The following is a 12679-nucleotide window of genomic DNA, read 5'->3' on the forward strand; positions in this document are numbered from 1 at the left end:
TGTATCTAGGATGCAGATATGCCCCGCCATGACCTCAGCTGCCCAAGGGGAAAGCCCAGCAAGGTATTTTTCCTCAACAACAACAGTCAGGTTTAAAACTCTGGCAAAGTATTCCAGCTCCAGGCACCCAAGCATCTCTCCCATGTGGGACTGCTGTGGCTTGTACGGGTCCCTCCTCCCGCTCTTCTGTGCTGCTGCTGCTCCTGCCCATTTCTGGTAAAATCTGACCAGTGCCAACGCTAGGTGGAGGTTTTCCAACCTTTACGGTTGCTTCTGCAAATGCAAGTCACAACCTAGTTCAGAAAAGAGCTGATTTATGGTAACTGCCCTTGAGCTCAGCTCCCATGCACATGACTTCTCCCAGGGATGGAGCCTTAAACACGAGTGCACAAGCTCACGAGCAAGGCTTTACCTTAAGGGAATGACATTTCTGAGCTCTCAGTCAGGCCTGGCTTCCACTTTGCTTCCTCCAAGGAAGCAGCTGACTAGTAACAGCTCTGACGTGGGTATTAAGTGCCAATCATCTCTGTATCTTAGCAACAGCACAGAAGAAAGTTCAAGTATCAGGTTATTAAAAAACATTGATGGAACCGTTTTGTCCTAAGGAACTTGAAAGAGGGGAGAAGACAAGCCCATTAGGACAAATGCAGTGACAGCGTTAATGTTTGGACTAGGCCAAACTGGGGAAAAAAAATAGTTACTGCTGCACTCCTCCTTGTTGCACCATAGGAAGGAACCGCAGAGGCTTTCCAGGCTGCCAAATGCAGTTTGAGCTGCTCTGGCTTAGGTCGCTTTTCAGAAATGCGGCTCATGGATCCGAGGAAAATGTTCTCCCTCTTTGAGCTTGACACACACCAGGAGAATATTTTTCTGCCTGAAGTGTGACATTGGCCAGAGAGGCAGCAAAAAGTGAATGCAGCAGTGGAAATGAGACTAGGAATTTAAAACGCTCTGTGGTGTGTCTGTCTGTCTGCCAGAGCTGGGCTTTGGTTCAGCCCGTTGGAAAGATGGGAGCCAGACTGAGGTCTGGGTCTCAAGCAGCCACAGGTGTGTCTGGGTCAGTTAATCTATGCAGAATTGGCAGCAAGGCTGGATGCTTCCACTGCTGGTCTAATTGGGAGGTAATTCTGCTTCCTACAAGAGGGAATTAGGTTAATGGGAACTGGGTAAATCAGCAGATCATAACAGGTTCTAGCTGAGTGATAGAAGGCGTCTCTTATTCAGTAAGAATTTACAATATGAATATAGTATACAACCTGAAAAAATACACATGACAATGAATTGGAGGCTATATTGCTTAAAGAAAAATAAAGAGCCAGTTATAACCTGAAATCCTTTCTAAGAAGATCTTTAGCATGGTTCTCAGCCTTCTGATAAGCCGCTGCTCCCCAGCCCGTCCTGCTGCTGGGGAAATCGAGCAGTACGCACAGGAGATCGCTCGTGTTGGATAGCGGTGGCGTAACGCAGCAACGGGGGAACGATGATAATAGCACTGGAGAAATTCTTCACTCCGCCGCCAACGTGTCCAAGTTCTGCAGGGTTCGAAGACTACAACTGCATCAGAAGGGAGCCCTGTGGTTTACAGTGACCTTATAAATGGTGAAACCTTTAATTTGGTATTTGGGAGTGTAAAAAATAAAAAAAAAAAAATGCAGATGGCTACAAAATAGGCTAACATAACTAGAGTTTTACACCTTTTTTTTTTCTCCTATGGACAGAAAGGAAATAGTAATGCTGAATCAGGTGATAGCAAAACATTACAAATAATTAGCTAAGTTTTCTAGCAGGTGTTAGACAGCTTTACTTATAACCGCGTTGTAACATGATCTTCCTGCCCATCTTTCCACTTGTTCATAAACAAGTCACAAGCCTCTCCCCATGAATCAAATACATCTTCTGATGAGTCTAAAAGTTTGGAATTAGAGGAACAAATACTGGAAGCACAGTGAAGGGAGCTGGTACAAACCACGGGGCACTCCTTGCTCTGGCCCATGAGTCTCGTGTTCCCGCTGTAGTCCACCTCATTGAGGTTAATTTCGCTTTTGGAACAGTTCTCTTCTCTCTCTTTATCGATCTGAGAGTATTTAATGTCTTGCCACATGTAGTGTGGCTGAATAACTCCATCTGAAATCGTGTACATGGGCTCCGAGTTTGGTTCAGGTACGTGTCCATTCATCTTGGAGAAGAGTAGACCCAGTCTCTTAAAGGACTCCTTCTTGGAGCTGGAGAGTCTCTGAACTCTGTTTCCGTTTCGGACAAAGGAGCGCTTACCGATCCCATTGCTTTTTGGCTTCTCATCCACCATATCGATCCCAGACATAGTTTTAATTAGAGCAGATACATTGAAATCTTTTTTTTTGTTGGCTACATTGAAAGACACGCTCTTGGCTTTGGGTTTTTCTCCAGCACCATCCTCGTTTGTATCATCCTTTTGGGACACCTCTGTGCTGCTGGTAGAGTAACTTCTCCTTTGGGGCTTCCTGTTTCCCAAGAGGTCAAGAACTTCATAGCGAAAACTTGAGATGTCCTGTTTTAATTCCTAGGGCAAGAGGAAAGATGAGTTACACACAGAAGCTTTCTCTGCAACATGAAAGAATGATCATGTTCCCTTGGGCGAATTGTTCAAAGTTATGTAAATGGCTGATACCAAATCACACTTACAAGAACACCACATAAATCTTTCATTATTCAGTGACAGAAAAAAAAAAAAGGTACTGCTAGTTGTAAAAATTGGAGAACCTCACAAGATCTTTGTCTCCAAACGCTGTAGGACCAGCCTTCTTGACCAAAATCTCCCCCAAGGAAAAAAAAAAAAGTTTAATGAGGGCATTTATAGAAGTGGGGAAACACTGTTGAAACTTAGAAGTTTTATAGGAATCCTGTTTTAGTTGACAGTCCCAACTTTAACTTTGTTGACAAATGGTGGTGTTTGTATCCACAAACCCAGACATGTTCTTTGGCTCTGTCTGGATTAGGATTTAGGAATGTGATGTTGACTCAGATCAGATACTTCATTTTTACCATTTTCCAAAGCCTCTGTCTGCATAAGGTATTGTACATTGAAATTTCCTGAAGTGATCATATGAGAAGACACCTGAATAAGGAATATTCTTTGCTTAAAGAAGTAACATATGCATGTCACATGTAGTCCCAGCTCTAGCAATAGTCATACTTTCCACAGTGGGTCTCAAAATGTTTTACCAAGTTATCAGCAACTCTGCAAGTGGCCACCTGCGTTACTGTAGTAAGTGCTTACTAAGGAATAACAAGTTACCTTGAAATTTTCTTCAGTTAAACCTTCATTGGTTTTGGAAGTTCTTATCATAGCTGCAACGTATCTTTTCACAAGATTTCTGATCACTTCCTGGAATATGAAGCAAGACAAGTGATTCAGCTGCTGCTTCAGACCAAACTTTGTTCTTATTGTACTTCACTGGGTTCTTACTAACAGTGGCTGTCCTGACTCTGCTGGTTGGAAAAATCACTTGCCCTTAGAAACAGGGCACCTTCTTTCAAACAGAACTAACCTTTAGAAAGGGCTACGTGTCTTTCATCTTGAACTCTCAGTTTTTAAATACAGTAAGCCAGTGTTTTGTACTTGCGTTTTGTATATGTAAAAGTCTGCAAGAAAAAAAAATTGTCAATGTTCTTAAGTGTCCTCAAGCCATTTAGACTCCTCTACCTCAGCTTTTCATCTCAGCTGCTGAAAGTTTTTAAGATTACAGCCTCAGGTGTATAGCCTGTGTATCCTGATGGGCTAAGCTTGCCATTTAAAGATTGTTTAATCAAATATTTGAAAGCCAAGGGTGGCGTATGAGCAGCAAGCGATGTAGGGAACAGCCAGATCTCCACGGGGCGATGCACATCCGCGGGAAGCTGCGTCTGGGCAGCCGTGAGTCCTCCGAGGTCTGGGAGGCCTCAGAAGGCACGTTCTGCCCCACAGGAGCTTAGAGACTCCTTGCAAAGCTGCGGCAGCACCTGCGGACAGTGCTGCAAGTACCAAATCGTGCCTGCAGCGGATTTTCTAAAGGCTCTCGCTCCTCCATGTTACCAGGGCTGTTTGTCCAGTCCCAATTTCTGGTAGGATGAAATCCAGTTTGTGCAGCAGGTGGCCATTTTCCTCTGCATTTGTATCCCCCCTTGCTGGCCTTACATAAACAAACTGGTACGTAGACCTTATACATACAAACACATATACATTTTTTTAGATAGATTTTTTTATATATGTGTGTGTGCAGGTCTACATGCAACCTGACATACGCTGCAGTTGATCTCTGTCTCCAGAAAAGGCTACCCCACACCTTCATTTTGCCCATTCCATAAATAGCGCTAACCGGTCTAACCACCAAGCATTAAGATATCGTCCACACCAAAGTTTTACCGTGACGTTTTTAAGAGTAACACCTTCCCCAGGCTCACCTGCAAACCCCACTGCTGGTACCTGAAAACAGCGCTGCAAAGTCAGAGAGCACCAAGTGTCTGTTGTCAAAAGTAACTAACTATGGTAAACACCAACTCTTGTTACACATATTCTTCAGAAAACAGAAATTGTCTTAAGTAAGACAAGTTACTGATCGTTTTTGACAGTATAGCCTGATATACAAACTAACATGCTGGAGAATTATTTTTTCCCCCCTCTCAGAACGCTGGCATAATGCATCACATGAGTTCAAGTGCTGCAGCTAGGGCTTTTAATGCAGTTTCATCCTTTTGTAGGTTGAATTTAATGAGAACTTGATGACGGGCAGGCTGAGAATAAACAGAAACAGCAAAATTCAGCTCCGGAACAATTCCTCTTTCCTGAGCCTTCCAAAATGGAAGGAGATCCCAAGTGCTGTTTGAGTTGGGCTTAGGGATGGGGGGGAAGGATGAGGGGAACAATTCATGAGTGTGCCTAAAAACGCTGCAGAAACAGGTTTATGCAGGATGGCAATGACAACCCAGTCCCTGGGAAGCCGATGGGGATGTTGCAACTTCAGCAGCCAGAATGATGATACTAGGAGGTTTCCCACCGTTTCAGAGGCGGCGCAAGGCCAAGCTGATTTACTGAACCACCCCACCTCTAATGACAAAATGTTTTAATCCATGAACAGCAAAATCCTCCTGGAGCACCTACACTTATCAAAAATACATTCTAGAAGAAAGCAAGAAGTGAGGTATTAGAAAACAAGCAGGAAGAAGAAACAGCAAATAAAGACTGTGCTGGAGAGTTTACCTGGTAATGTTGGTTCTGAATCAGGTTGTCAGCGTGTCGTTCCTGGAATTACAAAGGCACATGTACGTTATCCATTTCATCCTGTCTTTCGGGCTCCCAGTGGCTCTTAGCGAGTTACGATCCAGCAGGAACCTTCAAACAACAGCAGAGCAAGCACCCTCGAAAACCAAGTATAAAAACAGGCGGCTGCTTACTGTGAATGTTTTGAGGTTTTCGTGCCTCTTCTGTTCGCTCGTGGAGTCGCTGCCTGGGCACAGCCGGTTGTGAATCCACTTGCAGAGGTACCAGACTGACTTGGGACTCGGGACAATGTTAAAAGGAGGGGGCAGAGTGGCACCTTCATCAAAGTAACTCATCCAGAGCTTCGTGCGGGCAAACTTCCATTCGATATCTGCGTGGTCCTAGGAGAGAAGGAAACAGCATCAGCAGCTTCAGCGGGCTTTACTGGCGCAAGTGCCAGCGGCGGAGGAGATGACATGTGAGCAAGAGAGGATCTCTCCCGCTGCAGGCAAAGCGGTATCATTTCTTCCACCTCCCTCGTTGGGGGTGTACTTAAAAAGTCAGTGTGAAATGTAGCCGAGTGTGAGAATACCAACCACTGAGAGATGTGGTGATAGCGATATTCAGCAACAAGAAATTCACCTGCTCAAGCCCAGCTTCATCATTTAGAGCTTGTGCTTATTAGTTCACCAAGAAAACACATTTCTTATTTTACTTTTCGTTAGCACTTCTGTTTTCACAGACCATGGTTTCACATGCCCAAATCCAATGAATTCGCACATTCTTCACCGGAAGAAGATCCTCCATAGTTTTTGTTGATTTGTTTGTTTTTTTTATAGCATCTAGTGAGTCAGCCCTTATAGGCTCAGCCACAATAGAAATGATGCTGTGTGCCGTATTTTAAACCTGGTGTCTGCATTATCCTTACACAAAACTGGAGACATTTTCCTGATTTTTCCACTTACATTATCACGACAGGAGCTGGCTGTGCCCCAGTGCTTTCCACCCCAAGAGGGCAGAGCGCTCCGCAAAGGTGGGGAAGCAATCAGCATCGCTTTACGATCGCGCAGATAGGCACAAGGTCCAAATTGTCACCAGCGAAGGAAGACTATGACTGTGCAAGAACTGATAGCAAAATCTCCCACACCAAGACGTTTGCAGTCTAGCCCGTGGATTCAAAAGGCTGTTCCCTTCAAAATCAGGGCAAAGACATCTACTGGGAGCCTGGATTCAATGAGATGCTGCAGCTATTCAGAATGGATTTCATGTTGTGCGCTGGTGTTAAAAAATGTCACTGTTTCTTATGGTCTGCAGGAATTAGGATATTGGACAGAAAAGGAAGAAAAATTGTTTGAATCCTTCAAGCCAAGCAGTGCTGAACAGCGCTTACAATACTACACAAAATTAAAATGGTGAAGATGGGTATTGTTATCATTGCAGAGTTCAGTGCTAAGCTGATGGCTCTGACATTTTAGCTGCTTAGCATTTATGCTAACAGTATCTGACATGAGATTAAACCAGAAATGTGATTATCGATGCTAAGTAACAGTGCTAGGTAAGAGAAAAGGCCAATGCAAAGATATTTGGACTGGGCTGGAATGAGTAGACCCCTTGAATCAGCTGCTGCAGCAGCAGCCCTAAAAAGTGCGGAGTAGAGAAAAAGTGCCCCTTTTTGCCTCATACAGTAGTAGACCCTGTAAACCAGGAATCGCAGAAAGCATCACCATGAAGGACTAAAAGACCAGCCTCTGATGCTTCTGGAGGTGAAATTCAAGGCAGTAAAAACTCAGTTCTGGGCAGTATAAGTACATGCAGAAAAAGAAAAAAAAAAAGGGAAAAAAGTCCTGTTGTTTTTGCCTGTAGCTGTCTTTACCTGGGGGCTCCAGGACTGCAGCAGAGCTGCGGGAACAGGACGAACGGCTGCTCTTCCGTCCCCAGCTCCCCACTCGGTGCCCTGGGCTCCGCTACCAGCTGCCGGGAGGCTCCTGCCTCACACCCGCTCGGCACTGAGGGCCCAGCAGCTCCCAGCTGCTCCAGAGCGGGACTGGTCGAGCCCTGCTCAGCCCCCACGGCCGAGCGCTGCCCGTCCTTCTCTTTGAACGTCTGCTCTGCGGGACTGCAGTTATTGCCTTTAAAACAGTCTTGAGAGGAAGCAGGGTGGATGATCGGGAAAACCAGCAGTCGCCGCATCTTTAAAGGCTGCAGACAACATGTGCTTTACTGCATTAAGTACCCACACGTGGGGGAATATCCAGCTCATGCCTCCCTGCGTGAGCTAGGGGTGGGAGCAGCATCGAGTTGCTCAGCCCTGCTGGGACTAAGCGTTTCTCAGCGTGTGCAGAGCTGCTGGCGCCTGGCAGGCTCTAGCTGCAGTGACGGGGGCAGCTGGAGAGTTCAGGGTAAGGCAGTAGCTGAGAGGGTACTGAAGACTGCTTCTTTGGATAGAGATGGGGTATTTAAGTCCTTTGCCAATGCAGAAGTAGGTGTACATGTCCTATCAAGCAGTCAGGAGGGGGGAGTTAGTTTGGAGGTGGTTATAAATCCACCCTTCACCTTCCAGGAACGTCCACCCCAGCTGCCAGGTGTCAGGAGCGGGGTGGCATCAGGTGTGGTGACTTGGCAGGGATTGCCTCAGCCCACTATAAAAAGGGCACGTCCCCAGGGAGGGGTCTTTTAGCAATAGCTGCTGGATGCTGCTTGTGGAGAGGGATGAGGCAAAGCTATAGCTTAGGGACTGCAATTTAGTATTTAGAGAAGGAAAGAAGAAAAGGGCTAAAAAATTTGATTGCATGAAGTACTTCTTTTTTTCTTTCTTTTAAAATTGGGTGAAGGGCTTGCATAGGGGCTGAATGCAGAGAGGGCAGTGCTGTGGGGGGTTCTGACCGGGGAGGTTTTGTGGGTGCTTTGATCAATCCCTCCTCATCTAAATGCATCTCCGAGCCCAGCTGGGGAATGCTGGCTTCAAGCTCACTTGTATTTCTTCCTGTGCAGTCTCAGTCAAGCAAGTGCGATACAGCCTCTTTCAAACAGACCCTCTGTACAAAGCTCGCGATACCTTTTCTCTCCCATGAATTCGCGGGGGTTCACAAACTCAAGCCAGTTCAGTTATGAACATTGATGTTTTGGGACCCTGAGCAAATCAGAGGAGAGTTCCTGGCAGCGGTTTTGTGCTGGAAATGCCCCGAAAACAGACATTTCAATTTTCCTGAGAATGTTTTTGTGTGCCAGGAAGCCACCGTTTTCTTTGTTGGAGCCCTTCTTAGTGCTTTTAAGTAGTGAAATCTTGCGCACCGAACAACAGCTTTCTTAGCTCTCTCCTGGTGCTGAGGACCGTGCTTCAGCACCCGTTCGGACCTCGCACCCTCCTGAAGTGCTCGTGGGTGACAGCCCCTGGCCATTGTGCTGGTTGAGTGCGGCCCGACGGACGATCGGTTGTGCTCTGTGTATTCAGTGTATTTCCACAGTGACGCAGGGGACACAATTAAGATTTTGGTGAGCTGCCCGAGTCCAAACCTGCTTTGCGTCAAAGCTCAGGCCCAGGTTGGCCAGTCCCTTGCTCAACTCAGGCCTGACCACCGCATCCTCCACTGAGCTATGTGGTGGGGAGACAAACCGCCTTCTTCCTAGAAGGTGCGATGCTGTTCGTGGCGTGTTAGATGATAACTTTTTTATAACATTTACAGTAAGCTAAAGAAACAGATCTGGTAGCTTTGCAAGTGTGACCTTGCTGCTTCAGTAATTTAAATTCAAGCTTGGATTTCGCTGTCCTCTCTTTGAGCTCCTGTTGCTCTTGTCCTTGTTCTTGTCACCGTTTTCTTTCAAGCGTTGCTCATCGTTTCAGCTACAAAACACTCTCGTTCCAAGACGACTAAGCCCTCAAGCTCAAAGAACACCTGAACTCAAAGAAACCAGCACTCGGCTTCTCTGTGAGAAAAAACCTGCATCAGTGACTATCACAATGCGAATGTGTCATACTGGCCACATAATCCTTTTTGCAAATCTCTGCCATTTGAAGTGAGAATTAATCCCCCATAAAGATCTCCCTGTGGGACTGCTGAAGCCATCTTACTGCAGCAGTAGTGAGGATTTTCTAATTCAGTCAAAGTGATGTATTCACAGATGTGCCAGATTTTAAATAATTACCTGCTACACTAATTATCCAGGATAATTCAAGCATTAATCTCCATCTTTATCTCTGTGTAGAAAATCTGTTGTTTACATTTTGTAAAATGTTTTTTATCAACTTTCCCATCACCATCTCCTTCCTGGGTCGTATGGTTTTGATCGTACTTTGCCAAATGATGGCCAGGCTCTCAGCCGGCGATGACCCAGCTCCCATGCCCTGTCAGCGGAAGACTTTTATTCCTCTGCATCTGATGGCTGCCACTACCACAGCATCGAGGCTTCTCAACCCGTTCATGTATTTAGTATCTCGGCTCCCTGTCCAACAAGGCAAGCAGCTACCGAAGTGTCTCTGCGCTACCTGGGGGTGCAGAAGGGCTTCTGCCCCTTGCCCTAGCATGCAGAAGGAGCGTGTTCCTAGCGTACAAATCTCCTCCTCCCTTTTCTAAAGAACAGCGTATAAAGATGTCTAGCATCTTTCTAGCTGGCACAGAAATGGCTGTGTGTGCTTTTCTTGTATTTTATTATACAACAGCCAGTGGGCTAAGCTGGAAATCAGGCTGCTGCCTGTCAGCCACAAATATAGTAGGTGGTTGTGACAATGCCCCGAGGAGCCGGCTGTCTGGCCGCGGCTGAGCGCGCCGGGAGCGGGGAAGGGGAAGTTTTCCCGTTGTGGGGGAAAGCAGCATAAGCTGGCGTCATTTCTGCACCCAGAGTGTCAGGGCTGCTCTCTGCTCTTGTCCCAGGAGGGGCCACCACCAGCCCCCCAAGACGAGGAGGTGCCAGAGCCCAGCGCCTTCCTCTAGGAGGGAAGGAGGAGATGCACTGCTCACCTCTACAAGGGGCTGCCTGACACATCTGATCTGCACCCTGCTGGGTCGGGGGGCTCGTTCCCTAATGGGCACAGGCACTTCTGAAGTGCTCGTTTGCTGTGTAATTAGCTGAGCTGCTAAGTGTGGGAGAAAGCCACTGAACTATCCCGTGTGTCTCTCTGTTGCTCTTCGCAGAATAAACCAAGAGCTGGCAACAGCAGGGAAAATATATTAGCAATGGCTTTCAAGCAAACTAATGGAAAAAATAAAGCCTTGTGTATTTTGAGCAGAAAGCATTGCAGAAAGAGGGCCAAGAGAAAGTTAATTTTCGCAAGACTGACACAGACAGCTTTTCTGTGGTTTGAAAGGTGTTAATTTTGTAATATGTATTTTGGACAGGCTGGTAAAGACATCAGCAGAGCTTGGGGGTTTAATGGCAAGCTCAAGCAAGCAAGCAGCAAAATCCAAACAGACTCTTTGAGGTAAATGATGCTGAATATTTTTAAAAGAAAAATACTTCATACAAAGAGAAAGCATCTATGAGAAAAACCGGGGACCTACTGAGACAATTAATGCACGGATAATTTGGCTGCAGCTGACAACAAATGGCTTTGCTTTCAAAGACTGGGATGACGTACTGAAGGATAAGAACTTAATGGGATCAATCTCAAAAGTAATACAAGAAAAATTACTAACGGAGGCCAATCTAACATTAGACAAAGCAATTGGAAAAGTCAGGGAATGAGACAGCCAACGAAGAGATGAAAGTTCTGTCTAGCACCAAATCCCAATCTGCTCGGTATGAAGCAGACAGAGCCCTGACCAGCAAGCAGAGGCTCTCGGCGAGGAGGGATGCAGGGTGGCACGCCAGCCTCGCGTAACGCTGCGAGAGGAGCGCGGGGCGAAGGCCTGGAGCGCACCGGCCTGCCCAGATGTGAACCGGCATGTGCGAAGCCTGAAGAGCCCCAAAGCAGGCGGTGCAGGCGCGCGGGAAGGCATGGGGCATGCAGCGTATGGTGGAGAGCCCCTCCGAGGACTTAAAAGCTTGAGGAAGATCCCAGCCATGGTAGGATTCATAAAGAACATATGGTAACAAAGCAAGTCAGGAAAAGATTTCTTAATTCTGCAGTGTCCAGGCTCCATCGCTTCAAACAGATCAAAGTATTGGCCAATTCAGTGTCAACAGGACCTGTACCATGGTGACAGCTTTTTATAATACGGTGAATAAAGAACACACCAGACGTAGTCGAAGTGGCTGGGAAATTATGTACCTGGGGCAGGTCACTGGTTGCAATAGAAGAGAAAAGCCCTAATGGGCTCTGAATAGCCAGGGCCAGGCGAAGGGCATGGGAATGCCCTCCTGAGCGGCGCTGCAGCTCCTCTGCTCGATGTGCTGAGCGCTTTAGCCGGATCCTGGCACACTGGGAGATCCTGCACAGAGGGCGCAGCATGTTAAGCCCTGCAGCATCAGCTGGAAACTTGCTGGGCCAAGAGGACGCCCTTTGCTGCACCTCTCCCAACAGAGAGATCCCAGAAGGAGGCAGGTGAAGCACCAAAAGGACTGGTAAGAGTCCAAGACACTATCGATGACATAGCTCGAGACACCTTAGTGAACGCAACACAAAACCTCCCAGCAGCATGCAAGGGAAGCAGGTAGTGCCACATTGCACAGACGCACAGCAAAACACAAGCAGCATCTGTGCATGCCAGTTACTCTGGCCATATCTGAAAAAAAGGAGGCATCAAACGGCAGCCAAAGTAAAAGCTGTGTGCCATGAACAGGCTGGAGCAGGGCAGCGTGTGCAGCCAGCTGCTGAAGCTGCAGAGCATCATGCCAGCTCCAGCACAGGAGGAAGCCTGGTAGATCCAGGTTGGCAGAAATGGTAGTCCTAATGCTTTAAATTGCTGCAACAGAAAAGAAAATGTAACCCATCTTCAGCATTGTCACAGAGACTCCTGCATTAGGGGTTACCAAACCTTCTGCCAAGGACTCGCCATATAAATCTAACTGCATTTTATTAGTAGCTACCTGCTTTCCTCATGCAGATGTTATTCCCTGGGAAAGTAACTGCCAGACTGCACCTTTTTCATGGGCACCAGTTACAGAAGTTTATTGATAGTTCTTTTGGGAACTTTCCCTCCTTGCGCTTGTGGTTTGCTGCACACCTGCTCAGGACCTGTTAAACAGTAACAAGAAGCATTGGCCATCATTTCCCTCCAAAAAATGGACAGATCCATTTTGCCTGGTTTTCCCAGCTCCAGGGAATGATTTTGTTTGTACTTGGAAAATGCAAGCTCTAGCAGAGCCGCTATTTATATCTTCCATGTGCAGAATATACTTGGTAATTAAAATCTTTATTATAGCTTGCAGTGCACTATATTCTACAAAGTATTTTGATTATATATATCAATTACCTTTCATCTCTCACCAGCACATTGGATAGAAATAACAGCAGCTAATGAGAAGGCCAGGGAATATTATTTTTGAGAAAACACAAGAACTGTGAATTGTGCTGTTTTTAGTGCAGTT

The 12679-nt window shown here is 46.5% G+C and overlaps 1 protein-coding gene across 1 annotated transcript in view; it reads right to left on the reverse strand.

Moving 5' to 3' along the window:
- Window positions 1-1224: 1224 nt before the first annotated feature.
- TRPC5 (transient receptor potential cation channel subfamily C member 5) overlaps window positions 1225-12679 on the reverse strand; it is a 67560-nt gene continuing 56105 nt past the window's right edge. Inside the window, exons 7-10 of the mRNA XM_067303990.1 lie at window positions 5410-5616; window positions 5216-5257; window positions 3275-3364; window positions 1225-2539 (exon numbers count right to left, since the gene is read on the reverse strand). Coding sequence (XP_067160091.1) covers window positions 1805-2539; window positions 3275-3364; window positions 5216-5257; window positions 5410-5616 — 1074 coding nt within the window. The 3' untranslated portion in view covers window positions 1225-1804. The remainder of the gene's footprint in view (window positions 2540-3274; window positions 3365-5215; window positions 5258-5409; window positions 5617-12679) is intronic.

The sequence above is a fragment of the Apteryx mantelli genome, chromosome 13 (assembly GCF_036417845.1).
Source record: "Apteryx mantelli isolate bAptMan1 chromosome 13, bAptMan1.hap1, whole genome shotgun sequence".
NCBI classification, from domain to species: domain Eukaryota; kingdom Metazoa; phylum Chordata; class Aves; order Apterygiformes; family Apterygidae; genus Apteryx; species Apteryx mantelli.